The 17,841-nt window shown below is 43.7% G+C and overlaps 2 protein-coding genes across 2 annotated transcripts in view; both read right to left on the bottom strand.

Moving 5' to 3' along the window:
* LOC142378781 (talin-2) overlaps positions 1–7,183 on the bottom strand; it is an 81,903-nt gene extending 74,720 nt beyond the window's left edge. The window contains exon 1 of the mRNA XM_075463664.1: positions 7,036–7,183. The gene's annotated coding sequence lies outside the window, so the exon portion shown is untranslated. The remainder of the gene's footprint in view (positions 1–7,035) is intronic.
* Positions 7,184–10,370: 3,187 nt separating this feature from the next.
* On the bottom strand, positions 10,371–12,345 carry ddx28 (DEAD (Asp-Glu-Ala-Asp) box polypeptide 28). The gene has a single exon (XM_075471681.1). The coding sequence runs from the start codon at positions 12,167–12,169 to the stop codon at positions 10,466–10,468; it is 1,704 nt and encodes a 567-aa protein (XP_075327796.1). The 5' UTR covers positions 12,170–12,345; the 3' UTR covers positions 10,371–10,465.
* Positions 12,346–17,841: the final 5,496 nt, after the last annotated feature.

Genomic DNA, 17,841 nt, shown 5'->3' with positions numbered 1-17,841 from the left:
TCTAAAACGAAGCTCACTCTGCCACTTCGTGGTCAAATGTCACTTTGTGTGGCGGTGCCACGTTTGTGAACATGCACTTTGCTACGTTGTGCGACAAAAGAGAGAAGTTGGTGTTCACCGTACAAAGCGTCAGGTCTGTACGGGATTGAAGCAAACACCGACATCCAGCTCGACTTTCCAAACACTTACACCTGAACTATTAAAGTCATCATCCCTACTACTCTGAACTAAAAATACAGCCAGTTACAGAAACTTGCTTCATCCTTTTTGAGAATGACGATCACACACACACACACACTAAAAAACCTTTGGCTTAACCTCTGTGGATTCACACCACTGGGCTGTGACACGGGAATTTTATGGGAATTTAAAGGGCCGTGCCTCCAGTTTTGCACTTTAACATCAGTTAGCTGGTCCTAAAAAGTACTACACAACTCGTGAAAACAGCTCTGTAACAATATCTTCTCTGCCTTTGGAGAAAGCTTTTCAGACTGAGAAAAACGACCCAAGTGATGTCATAAGCTTACCTCATCCCTGGCCCGGGTGTTTCACTGGAAACCTGTTTAACAAACGAATGGCTTTGTGCAGTGTTTACCAAAAGGCAAAAGGACACTCCGCAATAGGATTATGGGCCAAGTGGATTTGCTACTTTAGTTTAATGCGAATGTTGTCATTTTCGGGTTAAATCATAAACCGTACACAACAATCTGTTATTTGGTCCTTGATGGGCAGCCTCAAGAACCAGAGCAGCAGATATACACAATCCCACCGACGTCCGTGCCACCCCGACAGCCCATCACCCTCTCATCCCCGGAGTGTTTGCTTCTTTTTAATTCTGCAACACTCAGCTCCTCTGCCAGCAGGGTGGCCTCATCCAGAGGGGGTTTCACTCCTCATGCAAGTCGCCCGCAAAACATTTGAAGGAAGAATTTATCCTTAAGGGAAAACCCAAGAATAGCCGGCCCAGGCTGCAGGAGGGCTGAGGAGGAGCGACGAGGGGCGGGATACATTTCCAGTCGTCCCAGAATGCTCACTTAGCCCTGCTAAACAAAGCCGCCAGCAGCTCAGCACTCACTTCCTGGGGAATTCCAACATGCGGGGACAGAAATAATTTGGAGTGATACAAATGTTGAGATTTGAATAATGAGAACACCATTTGTCCACGAGTGGGGAATTAGATTCTGTTACAACCAGCTGCCGAGGGACCCACGAAGCAGCAGAGAAAACTTGTGTCTTCATCTTTTAAATAGAAAGATGGGACTGAGTTTTTTTTAAATTTTCACTGCCCTGGAGTCTGACTTAGCTCAGACTGTGATACCCACAACATCTTTTCTTCTCCTGAGATACTTCTACTGAGATAATCCACAATATAGCGAAAAGAAATAAAACTTGGAGCGATAGTTGAGACGTGCACACGTTCTTCGGACGAGATATCAGAAATAGCAGTGACGTGTAGTATTTGGCATTAAATGGCTCATTGAGTGGATCTAAAATAAAAAATAAAAACCTCTCTGTAATTGAGAGATGCTTACTTCACTTCCCAGCTGCAGACTCCTTGACTCGGTGTGTTGATTCAACCCTGCAAGATAATAGCAGTTCTCCTGTAACCTCTGGGAACCCACTGCATTTTCTGTGGCAGCCAGACCAAACGCTCCCAAAGCAGAAAGAACAAGAGGACAAATGGGGAGTTCATTTCACTGCCGAAAGCAATTTAAGATTTCATTTTAGGAGAAATGTGAAAATCACAGGTAGCGACTGCTCGCACGTGGTTTGGGATAAAAACAGCCATCTGGGCACTGTTCGCGGTTCAGTGTGCTTATGTACTGGGAGCCACAGACACCTGATTAGGTTACATTTCTGCCCTGGTGACTTGGAGGCATGAGCCTCGAGGTGGCAGCCATGGCAGCGTGGATTTCTGCCAGAGATGCAGGCCAGTAATAGCTGAAGAGCTCAGCAGCAACCTGAAACACATTTCAGGACAGATACTCTCTCAGCGACAGGTTGAGATAATTCTTCGCTTTGGCCAAAAACCCCTCAAGTTACAAGCTGGGGTCCAACAACTGATGATCAGTATACGGATGTTTGTGTAGCTTAATGGACGTCGATTCCCCGACTGATTGAAATATGTTCATCAGTTCAGATTACTTTTTAATCTGAAGAATAAAAAATATATAAAAAACAGTCAAAATGACCTGAATCACAGAGCCAACATCTTTCAAAACCAAGAGGAAAAAAATGTATGCTCGATACCAAGCAAAAAAGGAAAAAAATAAATAAATACATTTTGAAGCATTTGCTTAATCATTGGAAGCTGTAACAAATCCAATGCCGAGCATTTCAAGGACGCCGAAAAAGAGGACACTTGAATTCATAAATAACTGGTATTCATTTCAGAGCGCTTAACTGAAACAGGAGGACATCTCATTTCACCACACAGGTCTTTTTAAGCTCCACATCATACTCCTCCGGGTATTACTGTTTTAGTTGAGGCTGTGATCCTTAAACATGCTGTAAGTGTGTTTATGTTCCATTTAAAGGCTTGGGGTAAAGGGCCCGACCATAATGTTACAAACCATTGATGAAATAGATTCTGGAAACAGGTAAAGGATGAATTAAAGGTGGAGTCTGAGATCTTGGAAAAACGGTTCCTGCAAGCTATATTTTTGAAAATACACAACCTTGCCTCTCCCCTCAGCCCACCCCTCGAAACCACGCCTTCAAAACACATGAACGAGTCCCGAGTCTGTGAACGCGCAGGGGGGAGGGGGGAGGGGGGCTGACGGTTGATGGGCATGTCAGAATCCAATAGAAGTAACTCTCATCATTACTTCTATAGGTCAGACATTTCCTCTTGCTACACCCTCTACAATGGACTAAAAAATTTCGGTTTTTTCCAAACATTCTATTTTAGTGGGAGCAATGGGGTCGTGAGGAGGTTTTCAGACAATATGAAAATTGATGAAAAATGCTCCAGAAAACATCACAGACCCCACCTTTAAGGATGAAAGCAGCTTGTGTGTCACCACCCAACCAGCTTCTTTTGTTGGGGGGAAAATGTTTTAATTTACACTAGAAAATATTGAAAATTTGTTTCTATCACTGACTCTTTTGGACAGTGCACTTTAGTATTCTGATATCAGGATTATATTTGAAATTTCCAAATGAATCCATACGAAATAACTCCAGCAGCATGAGTTTCAGCCCCGTTTCTATGACAACCATATGGGCCACTTTGGCTCCAAACAGCTCAACATGCCTGAATTTTAGTATTTTAAAGCAGGTCCTCTAACTGGCATTGCAACACACACACACACAGACCGCCGTATATGAAGACTGCTGCAGGGCATCGGCGGCTCAGACTGAACTGCTCTTCCTAAAAAAGAAAAATCACATATTTAATGTTAAATCAAAAGACTCTTTTAAAAAAAAAAAAAAAAAAAAAAAAAAAGAGAGAGAAAGAGAAAAACTGTGAGCATGTTCCGTTCTAGAGTCGTGCTGAGTATTTAAATCCAATTAATTAGCGAAGGCCAATTGCACAGGAATAGTCTCTGTTACCAGCAGGCAGCCACTGTACTTGCATCTCCTTGAGATGCAATATAGATGAGATGGTGGACTGTGGGAGGCAGGCAAATGAGAAGTCCGTGGGAGGTGGGAAGAGAAGCTAAAGTAATGGGACGTGCCAAGAAGGCAGTCCATGGCAGCACGCAACCATAACCAGCATCCAAAAAATACACTCGGCTCCCTGGTCGTTCCGTTTCTGTTGCTGCTGCTGCTTGTGTACAGGATTCCGTCTCACCATCCGATGCAACTAAATGACAAGTTTGGCCAGAAACCTCACACTAATGCTCGTTTTATGAGACGGCCACCCGCAACCAGTTTTAACCTACTAATATGAGGGGAAGAGGATTCAGTGCCGTCTCCGTTTGATGCTGTTCAAGCTCTGTGCACGAGGAGGAGGACGGAGGCACAAGCGGCCTTTTCGCTGAAATTCTTGCTTTGAATCTTGTGATTTGACTCTAGTGTTTCAGGTTACACATGCCTTGGCCAGTCACAACAAAGTGTGAAATTCTGTCTAATTGTTCACGTTAACTAGGCCAGACATTCCTCCGCCTGCATTCAAACCCCTGGCATTAAGCACACCGCCACGTCAGCAGAGCATTCCCCAAAGCTTAAACTTTAGACGTCTACAACACCAGCTTGTGTCATTGGTTTTAATGTTGTGGCTGGTACTTCAGTGAAGTAAAACAGTCTGCAGAGTCTGCTTTCTTTGCACAACTGCATTTTGCGTTGAGAGGCCTCTTCGTCACGTTTACCTTCAACGTAAAACAAGCGCCCAAGATCACAAACTCGTCGTTTCCTTCTCACCGCGACGATACTTGCGCTCCCCTTTCCTTTGAAATGGCAACAGCTCAAACTGGAGCTGCGAACCGCGCCCCTGCAACACTGATTGACCTGGATCATAATGACACCTGCCACATGCTCTTTTCCCCTCCCGATGGCACACCGGGGCTACCTGGCTGAGCACAGCTACCACAAACTGTTTGCTCCCTCCTCCTGTGACCCACACTGCATTACCACTGCGGTTAAAATGTCATTACGGGTTGCTCATTACTTCCTCTCTGTGGCCACTGGTCATGATAGAAGCCTGTTCACATGCAGAGCAAAGAGACGGATCAATAAATTAGCCATGTGTGGCTGATGACTAACCCCTATGACACCGGCTTTGAAGGTCTAAGCAGGAGCACATGAACAAACCAAACAACTATTAGAGTCGGTTAGTTCTTCCCCACGAATATCATTTCTAAATGCAATCCCAAGATAAGAGTCAAACATTTCCTCAAGGATTTTTCCTCCAACTCGGAGTGCTTCTAAACTTATTTCAGCACTAAATAACTGAACAGTTACACCATAACTCACAGAACGACTAATAGCTTAATGGGTGCATAAACACATTTTCCAAAAAGGTCAGTGCAGTTGGTAATGGAATGAAAAGGCTGCTGATTGCCACCGTTATGTCAGGAAAGCCAGATAGAATTTGGTAAGTTAAATAAATGGCCACTGCCGTCGCCGCTGACAGAGCTGCATACCAAGCAGCAGCAGCTGATGGCAACAGTTAACAACGGGCTCTGGGGGGGGGGTTGAAAAATGACATTTTCACAGAAATGAAACGGAGGCAGAGCTGATCAGCGCAGAGGCCTGGCTCATTAGACGAGCGCTGCCATTTTGAAAAGGACACATTTTAACACGGGGCAAGTTGGGGAGGTGCGGCGGCACACTCTCTGCCGTCGTTTCCTTTGCACACTTAATTATAGATCTTAGAGGAACACTTTCCTCACCCATGGGAGTGCCATTCTGACTGGCAAACACGTATAAGCTCACAGGCTGGTGTTAGACATACCTGGAGGAAAAAAAAAGGTAAAAAAAAAAAAAAAGTGAGGAGAGAGAGCACTCGTTCCTGGGGCATTACACTTACACACACACACACACACACACACACACACACACACACACACACGAACCTGCAGCCTATAAGGTCATGTGTCTTCTTCTGACAAGCCAAGCTCTGGGCTGCCAGAAAAGGAGGGGAGGAGATGGAGGGCTTCAGGGGGAGGATTTACTTTTGCCCATTAAACTGCCAGAGAAACTCACTTGCACATCAAACATTGGTGACATGACCCCCCCCCCTCCTCCATCCATCTCATATGACCTGTCACATCTGCCTCCTCACCAAATCACAGTCCACACACTGGGCAGCGGCTCTCTAAATTCATTGACTGTTGATGGATCCACTCGCAGCAATACTAGTAGCCATGAAATGTATCGATCCGTGAGCACAAACTTGGCACGGATTCATGTGATCATTCACCGGGGGAGGGGGGGGGGGGTGTATCTCGAGCTTTCCAGCAGGAATAACAGCAGGGGGTCACCCGTATTAAAGGGCTGAATATCAAAAAGCCTCGTCTTTCAATGAAGGGGTGTGGCAGCGGAGCCGAGACAGGCAGGCATCCTCACTATTTATCAAACATTGCCGGGCTGCTGCAGTGGACAGCATTACTATAGATGTCGTATTTTACCCCCCCAACCCCCAACCCAGTGAAGAAATTCATGCTCTCTTCAGCCGTGATAACGCAGGCGCAGGTTAGCCAGAGAATGGCAACCACATGAACCCAGGCGTGGGAAACACGCTGGATAAAGCTGAAAATAACATCCACGCTCAAAATACACAGACCTCCCTGGGAGTCTCATGAAGGATTACCGCTGGGTTGTTGTTGGGTTTTTTTTCCCCTTCTTCTTGATGCACGACAGTAACACGCCTCACACAGGTTGCCCCCTTTGATGTGTCCGTTTTGGACAAACAGAAAAAGTTAGAAACAATTGCCCGCGGCACGGTGGCAGCTTGACTGACATGGAAACATGGCGGAGGCTGGCTATCTCCGGCCAGTGCCGTTTCATTTACGTCCCACGCTCCTCCGTGAACTCCCCGTGCGTCTCAGACTCCGCACACCCACCACGGAGCTAACCCTCCGTTCCTCCACGCGCCGTATCCTGCGGTTTCTGAAACAAGAGCTTTGCTAGATAATGATAAGGTCAAAAAAAAAAAAACTCACCGGGCGACCCCCCGCAGCAGCAGCGGCCGAAAAAACCAAAGCGAAGCCGGCGGAGAAGTGGACAGTTTAAAATACTCTACAAGTTCTCTCGATTTAAATGAGCATCGCGGCGTCTGAAAGACAACTTAACCATTCAGAGATGGGAAAAGCCGAGCGGAGACACTGCAATGAATCCAGCCACACACACACACACTACGTCCAGCAGGCTGGGACTCACGCTGAGCTCTCTCTCACACACACACACACACACACACACACACACACACACACACACACACACACACACACACACACACACACACACACGGCGTGCAGTTTGATTATTACACAGCTTGGTCGGAGAGGAGGTCACACAGATCTCCACTACGTCTTCTGCTGCAGGGGAGATGTGCACCAGAATAAGCCGATTACGGGGCTGAGAACATACCTTCAGATCCTCTACTGGGTCATTTCACGCGAGCCAGAAGATGCACATTAGCCGACAGCCCGTCCCGCTTTTCAGCACCAAAATATCCTGCGCGCTGAGGGAAATTTTAAGAAGCCGGACAGAGCGCGAGTGTGAGCAGCGGCGGCGGCGGCGGCGGCTCTGTGTGTACGTGCGTTCGCGCGCACGCGCGCGTGTACATGGGGAGTGGGACAAAGAGGAAATGCGTCATTATTAATGGCCCCTGCGTTTTGTAGTCCATTGGTTCAGATCCATTGCTCATTAAACTACACAATGGGTTGAACGAAGTGTGACTCAATGATGTGGTTATCAGTCCAGCTTAATTAAGAAGAGCAGCAAAAAGGCATCTAAATATAGCCACCTGTTCAATTACTTTGGTGCAAGTTCAGGGGAGCTAATTGCTTGTTTTGCTGTAGGCAACCCTGAGAACAGAACAGATGGGATTCTCCTGTTTGTGCTGGCAGAGGGAATGACAGGAGACAAACTGGCTCCAGCAGCTGCAGCAAATAATACATGGGTGCTTCAGTGTTGATGGTCTAATCATGTCACTCGTGAGGATTTATCAGACAGTGGAGCCAAATGAATGCTTTAACTCTGATATTCCTCTGATGCAGGATTATTTACCTGTAATGAGAGGCATGGTACTGAAGATCTGGGAGAGACGGTTGGAAGACTCGCTCCTGAAATCTTCAGGGATCGGAGCATAAAAAGAGCTCTGCTGGGAGCCTACATGTGTGGTTTTTAAAAGAAAAAAAATCTAATAAGACAGGGCTGATTCTTGAACTCAAAGCTATTGTTTCTTCCTCATTGAAAGACAAACAGAAGATTTCCATAATCTATTATTATAATATATATATGTATAATGGAGGCTTCAAATTTCTCCACATTTGCAAATTGTAGTGTAACTGTACCAGGACTACCACATCTTGTTTCTTTACTTAAAAGTCCCCTGTTGTGCTTATTTACAGGTCAATTGTTTCACTTAGTCTGTCTACCAAAGTAGGTTTAATGTTTTAGTATTAAAAAAAAAACTTCTTCTTTCTCTTCTTTTTCTCATACTGTACCCTCCAGCAGCACTTCTTAAATCTCTGTCTAAAATACACTCCATTTTAGCTCCTGTCTCTTTAAGACTCTTTGTTCCAATCCAACCACACAGGCTGCCATTGCGCTAACGTCTTTTGTAGTCAATTTCAAGGAAGAAAAAGATCTGAACGACAAATAGAGATGTCATGGGTGGTCGACGAGGATAACTCATAAAATGATGATGATGCTTCTCTGTAGGAGATATTAAAAGTTTGTGGAATATCCCAGCGAGACGCCTGGGGCCTGTGGGCGATGACAACCTAAGCCTTATGGGAAAGGGTTTCTAACAGCTCACTGGAAGCGAGGAACATAAGATGCACATGGCTGTATTTAAACATTTTACATTTGTAGGGGTCAGCTGGGTTGAATGAGGACAAAAATATAAGCTGTTGGATTGGAGGCATTTGCTCTAGATGCTATAATTGAACACTGGGTCCGTGTAGTCAGGGTACAGTTGGATGAAATGTGAACCTAAATTAGGAGGGGTCAGAGCTTAAAGACGTTGACCCCAGCTGGAACAGGATAACCACGGCCGAATTCCAAACATTCTGGTGGAAGCCCCTTTGTTACTGCCGCAAATGTACAAACATTTAACACTGTATGTATATTTGCCTCACTCTGAGGTTAATCTGTTTGTATAATCCCTACACTCTCCCAAGCACTCCAGAATACGTCCATCGGCCGTAACGTTAAAAACCACTGAACCCATCTTGCTCTAATCTAATGTTCTGCTCGTAAAACCTCCGTCCTGGCATTCGCGTGGTTACTTTCACACTCGTCACCAACCTAAACATTTTGGCAGAGATAAACGCATGGCAAAAGCTTCCCCCTACAGAGGTGGCCAAAAACAGTAGTGGGGCCTTCAAAAACTGCTTATGGAGCTGCTCGATACTACTGTTGCCTGACTCAAACTGGACTTTTAAAACCTTTTGAACAAAATCAACTGAACTTCTTTAAATAGGTCACAGGACAAGAAACAAATATAAGGTACTTCACTGTGGCAGATGTTGCTATTTGTTTTAAGGGAGCAAATGAGGGGTGAAGAAGTCCTTTATGCAGACGTATCATGTTAAGATATGTCAGGTTTGTTCCATCTTTAAATTCAAGTTTGTATACCGTTTTAATTTGATGAAACATATCTGTATTTCCAACCACAAAATCTGCTGGCCCTCGTAACCCCAAAGCTAGCAGGTGAGCTTTTCCAATATGCTCGTAACTGAGTTTAGGAAGTGATTTTTAAGAGGAAAAATCTGTAAACATTCAAAAAGACCTCATCTCCTGCGATCACAAGGTACAAAAAAAAAAAAAAAAAAAGAAGTGAGCGGATGTCGCCACCTTGTGGCATGACGCATGCAGTACAATTGACAAAACAAAAAGGACAATGAAAAATGATCAACAGAAAAATCTCAATAATCATGTAATTCACAATAAATTCGAAATTGATGGGAGTGTTCCGTCAAACCAGAAGCCATTTTCCTCTTATCTCGTAGAGTGGTTTAAGCTTCATTTACAGACGTTTAGACACGTGTGGTGGGGTTTGCATTTCAAAACGTGAACAGCATTATATTTTAATGACTAACTCACTGTCGTAATATCATTTAATTGATAAGCTTCAGCAAAAAAATTAAAATAAAAAAAATACCCCAATAACATCGACTTCTATTTTCAGTGTTTTCAGATGCTGCAGTGGTGTTTTCAGGAGGTTTTAAGATTTCTTTTGGTGCCTAAAAGAGAAAACCCTTGCCAAAAGAAAGCAACAACAGAGCGTCACAGCTTTGAAAAAAGTTATGCAACAAAATTCAATGAAAAGTGTTTCTGCTTATGCTTTAAACAACAATGGCTGGACATTGTTCAAGGACGGCAGCATATTGTCCAAATTCAAACTCTGGAGTCTCTGAGCTTAAGTGCTGCTTTGTCAAAGCAAAATTAAACAAAGTGAGAAGAAAATAGCAGCGAAGAAAGTCCAAACAAAACTAAAGTATATTCAACAAACCATTTCACCAAAGAATGAAGTCGTAATGAGAAAATCATATGTAGATGTAAAGCACACACTGGGTGTGTTCCATATTTCCATTAAACTTTTCTGCTCTCCTGTGCTGCTTTTAAAATGCGGAACTAAGAGATTCCAGGCCATAGCACAGACTTATATAGTTTTACCTCCATCGCAAATTAGCCTTGTTCAGAATGTGTGAATGATGACAAAAGAGAGGGAAAAAATCCACACAGGAGACAGATCAACCAAAACTAAACAATCCATTTATCATTCACAAGTGTTTTAAACAAACACAAAGTGTTTTAAATTGAATCAAATATTACAAACACAAAGCATCTACTCCTCAGCGAGTACCACTTTGGGCTTTGGTTCGCGGATATCAGATTCCATCCCTGGCAAACTCGTTCTCTTACGAGCGGCTGTCTCAATCTTCTGCACCAGCTCCACATCCCAGGGATGTGTGACAAAGCTGAGCACCTCCCCGTCCTCCACCCCTCCCGCTCTCCCCACTCGCCCCGCGCGGTGGATGTAGTCCGTGTGGGATTCTGGGAAGTCGTAGTTGACAACCAAGCGCACTCTGGAAGTATCCAGGCCACGTGAGGCGATATCCGTGCATATTAGCACATTCACTGTGCCCTTCTGGAAGGATCTGAAGATTCCCGTACGTACAGCGGCGGGCATCTCCCCTTGCAGTCGAGCATGCTGAAACCCCATTTCCTCGAGGGAGTAGCCCAGCCAGTTCACGGTGGCAGACTTGTTGCAAAATACCAGAGCAGCAGCCTCTTCTTTGTCCTGTTGGAGCCGCTTCAGGGCTTGATGGAGCTCCAGGACTTTGTCCTCGCCCTTTACCTTCAGAAAAGACTGTTTGACGTGGGGCATGAGGTAGTGCAGCATCTTGCTCTTAATGGTCACCATTTTTCCCAGATCCGTCACTTGGTTAAGCACTTCTCCGACGCCACTTGGGAAGGTTGCACCCACCACCAGCAGCTGGGCTTTATGAGCCACGCCGCCCGTTTCCTTGGGATCACTCGCGATGTTTGTGTGCAGAAGGATGTCCTCCAGCATGTCACAGAAGCTGGGGTCAAACATGGTGTCAGCCTCGTCTACCACCAAGCAGCTCAGCTCACTCAAATCCAGACAACGTCTTTGCAGAGCCTTGACCAGAGCACCTGGCGTAGCCACTAAAATGTCAGGACAATTCCTCTTGAAGACCATCTTGATGTGTCCGACACCTCGCCCACCACCAACGGTCTTTGTAAGCAAGCCAAATGGAGCGCACAGAGTCCTGGAGACACCTGCCACCTGCTCAGCTAGCTCTCTGGAAGGCACAAGGACCACGGCCCGAACCTTCCTGGAGCTCTCAGCACACACATCTGACTGCCCATCAGCCTGCAGCCTGTGAACAAGAGGCAGCAGGTAGCACAGTGTTTTCCCACTCCCAGTCTCTGCCGCACAAAGAATGTTGTGGCCTTTCATGACCTTTGGGATAGTCTGCAGCTGCACAGTGGTGGGATGTGCAATCCCGACTCTGTCCAAAGCTTCCACCAGCTCCTTGCAGATGTGGAGTTTTTTAAACGTCACCGACTCTTTCTCTCCGGCGCTCTCCTTCTGGTTCCCTGCAACGCAGGGGGCAACATCCTTGGTGCTGTTGATGATGAAATAGTCTCCGAATGATTTGTTGTGTTTCCATCCCTTTGAGCAAAGATGGGGCTGCTCGAACTTCCCCGGCATGTATCCCACAGACTGGTTCAGAGTGGGATTCCTGCTCTGGATCAAGAGCTTGCCAGCCTTGACGGTGTTGATCTTGTTCTCGCCTCGCGTTTGCTTGACATTTTCAACGCGCTTCTGGAGGTACCGTGGGACGCGAATAACCGTGGTCTCCTTTGGCGTCGCCCCTGTTTGGCAAAAACGAACCGAACCGACCAAGAAAGGGACACGACGGCAAGCAGACAGGGCTGCAAGATTGGGACTGTACAGTCTGCTTGAGCCGAGGAGTCGCGACGCAGCTGAAGATAAACAGCCGACCTTCACAGTCTGCATTTTGAGCCTGGCGTTGAACAGTCAGCTGACAAGACCGAGCACGTAGGTGAACGAATAAAACATGACGGCAAAGCCAGTAACGCGCATTGAAAATCGTTCTAATGCTTCGAAATCCCAGGAAAACTCCCCGTGTTCGTTAGCATCCCGTGACCACTTGACAGCACAATCGCCATGCTTCCTCGGCAAGCGTTGATGATGTCACAGGCGTGCGATGATGACGCATTGAGGACCGCAGCACAGCCCCCCCAGGCACAATTAGCGTATTTTATTAATTTAGCAGTATACCAAAACATGTTCAAGTTCCATCCAAATTAGAGAATGGTTTAAGAATAATAAATTATAATAACTATAATAATAAACTCAGATACAGCTGGAAAAACGAACTGATTTTGACAAATGAAATTTTTATTGTTAAAGAATCGTTTGTTTTGTACCTGTGAACATAGGACCAAAGATTTATGTTTCTTCCTTTTTGATGCTTTGTCTGCCTTTTACTGCACTCAGTTTCAGTGGTTGTGTGTTTGTGCATCTTCCTGTCTTTGTCCTCAGCTTGTTGAGATGGTCCAAGGTGACTGATCGGATTTTGTAAAATAAACCACTTCATTACCTTCAAACTCTCCTGGGTTGCTTCCTCAGTATGTTTTGGGTCATTCTCCATCTGTTGTAAGCACCGTCCAGTCACCTTTGCTGCATTTAATTGAATCTATTGGCGGACTTAACATCCTTCTACACTTTCAAATTCATTCATTTCGTGTGTATGCATGTATGCATGACCAATAAATCGGATCTTAATTTTAATCTTAATCAGGCTGCTTCTATCATATCATCAATAAACAATACTGATCCACCAGCGCCACTGGAAAGCATAAATGCTCAAACCCACATTGCTTCCATCTGTTTTACAGAAGCTGTTGTAAGTCTCAGATCATGCATAATTCCTCTGTCCAAGAATGCTCTTACAGAACTGCTCTGACCTTTTAATATGTTTATGACATGTCCAACTATTGGAGAATAATCTTACATGGGCAGCATGTTGTTATGGGGTTTGTATTCACCATGGATTCAACTCCTGTGATCACTCCTGTGATCATAACAAGATCCTCAGTGACGACAGTTTCTCCAGGCCTTTGATGCCGCCGTCCCATCTTTTTAAAAATGTGTTGCAACCATCACAATCTCACTTTCAACATCTGATATGCTCTCTATGTTCTCTTGTATATAAAATATAGCTTTTTTTAGTTTTTTTTTATACTTTGCACAGGATCCCGACTTTTATGGAATTGGTGCATTCCCAGCTTTAAACAGCAGACAAATCAGTCATCCCTCTACAAGCGTTCTCCCTGGTTATTGTGTTTATTTTGTCTCTTACATCATACGCCTGTAATGATAAATCAAACAGCTGATCACAGGCCTAGTGATTCAGCACTGCCTGCAGTAATGTAATGCCACAGACTGCAATAGATTCTACGAGGGTGAGAAAGAGCACTGTCATTGACACAGCCAGGGCTGTCGATAAAAGTCCACATGACTTTGAGCTCTGGTCAGTCCTCATCATCAGCGACCAAATCCAGGGCGCGTTTATTGCATAAAAATATTCTTATTTTCCAAAAAGAAAATGTTTGGCAGAAACATAAGGTTTAATTAGCCACTTCTTTTAGTCGAGTAAAGAAGTGGATAACTGCAAATCGCTCGATAAATGCAAAGATAGGCATAATTTTTTCATATCCCTGCTGGAGTTCTTAAGGAGATTATCCAGGACTGTTGCTCTACCTCTGGTGTGTAAGCTTATATAAAAAAGGACACTAATCTCCCCAGGCATGCGTACACAGAAGGGGAACATAGACCTCCGTTTTGTTTTACACTGTTTCTCTCTAGCTGCCCGAAGAGGACGTTTAATTCCTGTGATTTGATTTCTATATTTCTATCTTGTATAAAATAGTTACATGAAATAGTTCTTTTTTATAGAAAAATGGTACTGGTGCACTGCAATAAAAAGAAAGAAAAAAAACACACCTATCTGCATTTGTGCTGTTTTTACATTGATTGTACATCAGCTACCCTTAGTATGTGCTGAATGAATCAGCTCACCGATTGATTCCGTGAAGCACATCAAACACGCTTTTAGTAACAGTCACATGGTGGCTAGAATACCCATGATATTATTTGCTTCCTCCCAACAAAAAGAGAAGAATCCAACCTGCAGTCATATGAAAAAAGAAAGTGCAGCTTCTCTCAAGTCTATGATAAAAAAAAATTGTAAAAAAACCTAAAAAATAAAACATCCCATCCTAAAGAGGTCCTAAAATTTGGTAAATACAATGTCGAATGTACACAGTGGTGTGGTTAGCACCTTCGCCTCACAGCAGGAAGGTTCCAGGTTCAACTCCCAGTTGGGGCCTTTCTGTGTGTAGTTTGCATGTTCTCCCAGTGTGTGTGTGGGTTCTCTCTGGGTACTCTGGCTTCCTCCCACTGTCCAAAAACATGCATGTTAGGTTAATTGGTGTCTATAAAATTGTCCTTAGGTGTGAGTGTGTATGGTCCAATTTTTTTTTTGTTTGGTGGCCCTGTTGCATGATCCAGTTTCCTGTAAAACATTAGCTGTCAGACAAATGGCTTCAGATTTGACTCTAGAATACTTTGCTATACTGAGGAGTTCATGGTTGACTCAAGGACTGCAAGGTGTTCAGGTCCCGTGGCTGCTAAACAAGCCCAAACTATCAGCCCTCCACCACCATGCTTGACAGTTGGTATGATGCTGATGTGCTCCGTTTGGTTTGAACCAAATGTGGGGATGTGCAGAATGTTCAAACATCTCTGGGTTGACCTTGTATGTCCAGAGACATTGTTCCAGAAGTCTTGTGGGTTGTTCAGAATTGTCAGGGACCAAGCAGTAAGGCAAACAAAGACACAGGAGCTTTTGTTCAAAAGTGGGTTTTTATTTACCCAAAACTATTAAAAGTGTTGGCCAATCACAAGTCCAACTAAATATGAGTATAAAAGAGGTCAACCTAACAGAACTGGACTCAAACAGACTCAGAACTAAGGACGCTCAAACAAATGAATGAACATATCACAAACTGAGCAACCTACACAGACACAGAAAGGGAACTTAAATACTGGTTGAGCTAACCCATGTAGAACACAAAGGGGGGAAAATGGCTGCTACATTCTAAACAAACAGAAGAAATACTAAATAAAACCCAAACACCCCTATGACCATGCAGCAAATGCATCTGACCAATAAGACTGGCTGCAGCATGTTAGAGTCTTCAGCCCTTTGCTGCACCAGGAGGGAGAAGCTCAATCCCAGGTAACTCAAAAGAAAGAAAAGAGTATGAATACAATGTAAACAGAATTTGAGCTTGCAGTGTTGGCACGTGTGCACTCCATAACCCCACTACAAGGTGAGAAAATAAACTAATCTGGTAAAGAAATAATGTGTTAAGTAATGTGTCTAAATGTTTGGAATAGTGACTGAAAAGTAAGTTAAAGTGGAAATGCATTGGTGGTGAGGTGTGGCTATTACATCACAAGAATCAACTTTCCAAATTCAAGCTGTGCTGCCATGTTCCTTTTCGAGAAGAGTGTTCTCCTGGCAACGCTTCCAAACAAGCCACACTTGTTCAGTCATACCCCTATTGTGCTGTCAGCAACTTTCACAGTCAAAATGCTAACTGTGGCCTGTAGAGTCTGAGATGTGCTTCTTGGGTTTTCACAGTTTCTCTGAGCATTGTACAATCTGACTTTGGGGTGAACTTGCTGGGACATCCTCTCCTGGGAAGAATCATCTTTCTCACAGTAGAATTATACCCCTTCCCAGACTGATGGGCAGCAGCAGTTTCTTCTCTAAGATCATTGCTGGTGTCACACACTCACATGCTCCAGAACAGAAAACTGACTAAACTACTGCTTTCACAGAGGTGCTCACACTTGTTGATGATCAGTCAAGTGCATTTAATTAGCAGCCCCTAACTGTTACTTACTCTCGTGTGTAACCGTCAACAATATGCCATGTGTTGTTGTTCACCTTAGGTTGTCACTTCATTTTTAGACTTGGTAAAGACAAGAGGAGTTTTAAAATGTCCTGAAATACGCAAATAGTGACAACTGAAAGAGTGTGCTTTCTTTTCACATGACTATAAATCTGCAAACCCTGCAGGATGCAGTGTAAAATGTAGATAGAAAAATAGAACGTAGTGATTTGCAAGTAATTTACAAGCCGTGTACACATCAACACATCAAATACTAACAAAATTGACCCAAAATAACTTGAATCCTATTTGTGTTTCTGCTAAATATAGAATTATTATCTCAGGCCCAAAGACGATGGAGGTGTTTCTGGATCTGGCTGATATTTGTTTTTCCTTTCCTTTTTTCCATGCATGGAAAAGTTCTAAGCTGTATACGCAGATGCAGAAATAAACTGGGTTCAGTCGTGATTTCCACGATAGAATTGTTTGTTTTTAAATACAGAGCCTCCCAAAAACGCATCGTGGCCATTCAATATCGCCATTCTGCTTTTTTCCTGTCACACAGAGCTCCATTTTTGGATTCTCTTGACTCTTTCAGTAATATTCTTTACGACAGACGAATAATTTTTTTTAAATGTTTTTGAATACATGCATCAGGAGATACTGTTGTTAAAATGGCAATCTAGTTGATAGATTATCCAACCTCTTCCCATATCCTTAACTTTTGAAAGCTCAAAGCTCTGTTCCCTCAGTCTTGTTACTGGCCTGTTTCCAATTACCTAGTAAGTTTTTAGACATTTCCTAAAGTGCTTCTCAGCACTCAACCTTTCTAGCCTATTATTTCCCCTCTGACCACTTGTTAAAGAGATATTGCTGGCATCAAATCAAACATCTGCATGTTCCTTTAAAAAAGAAAAATAATACATTTCCTCCGCTCGAACATTGAATATCACCATTTTCTTTTTCCTGTTTTCATTTAAAGAAATGATTTGAAAGGTTTCCAAATCACTACGACTGTTTACATTTTACAGAGTATTAACCATTTTTTTGGGGTGGGGTTGTATTTGCCACATCGTAAACAATTTTCTATCACACGGACCGTTTATCATTATTAGTAATATCATTAGTATTATTGTTATCACAAAACAAGACTTCTGTTCTTACTGTACGAAAGGTTTTATTTACCCTATCAATGTCTGATGAAAGGCTGACGTGTCCAATTTACTCGTCAGTTGAATCAGTATTCAGTTTCACAGACTCAACAGAAGAGGGCAGCAGAAAGCATCGAGGAAGATTTCAAACTGCCTGAAATCAGAGCACCGCCAGAAAGAGCATACAGTCATTTTCCACTTATTCCGTTATTTCACATCAAACAATACAGAAGAAAACATATAAGGTCTTTTCTATCATTTACCGTGGAAACTGTTTTCAACATCTTTTTTTTTTTCCCCCACCCTACTTTTCTATCATTTCTATTAAACTAAAAGTCAAATGTACCACGAATTTTCTCTGTGAGCCTTTAATCTCCTATCAAGCTGCCGTTCTGATACTCAATTACATGCAGTTTGATGTCCGTGGACCATAGAGTGAACACTGCATATGTTGTCATGGTGCTGCGTTGCATTTCTGCACTTTGTGCAAGCGTCAATCCTTGAAAGAATGACACCTCTGAACCAGGACCAGTGTGGGGGCAGATTGTGT

Source organism: Odontesthes bonariensis, chromosome 1, assembly GCF_027942865.1.
Source record: "Odontesthes bonariensis isolate fOdoBon6 chromosome 1, fOdoBon6.hap1, whole genome shotgun sequence".
Lineage (NCBI taxonomy): Eukaryota > Metazoa > Chordata > Actinopteri > Atheriniformes > Atherinopsidae > Odontesthes > Odontesthes bonariensis.
This window is presented reverse-complemented; position numbering and strand designations above follow the sequence as displayed.

Bases quoted from the DNA above. Each gene is read 5' to 3' on its own strand.
- ddx28 (XM_075471681.1), bottom strand. From the start codon at position 12,169: ATGCAGACTGTGAAGGTCGGCTGTTTATCTTCAGCTGCGTCGCGACTC.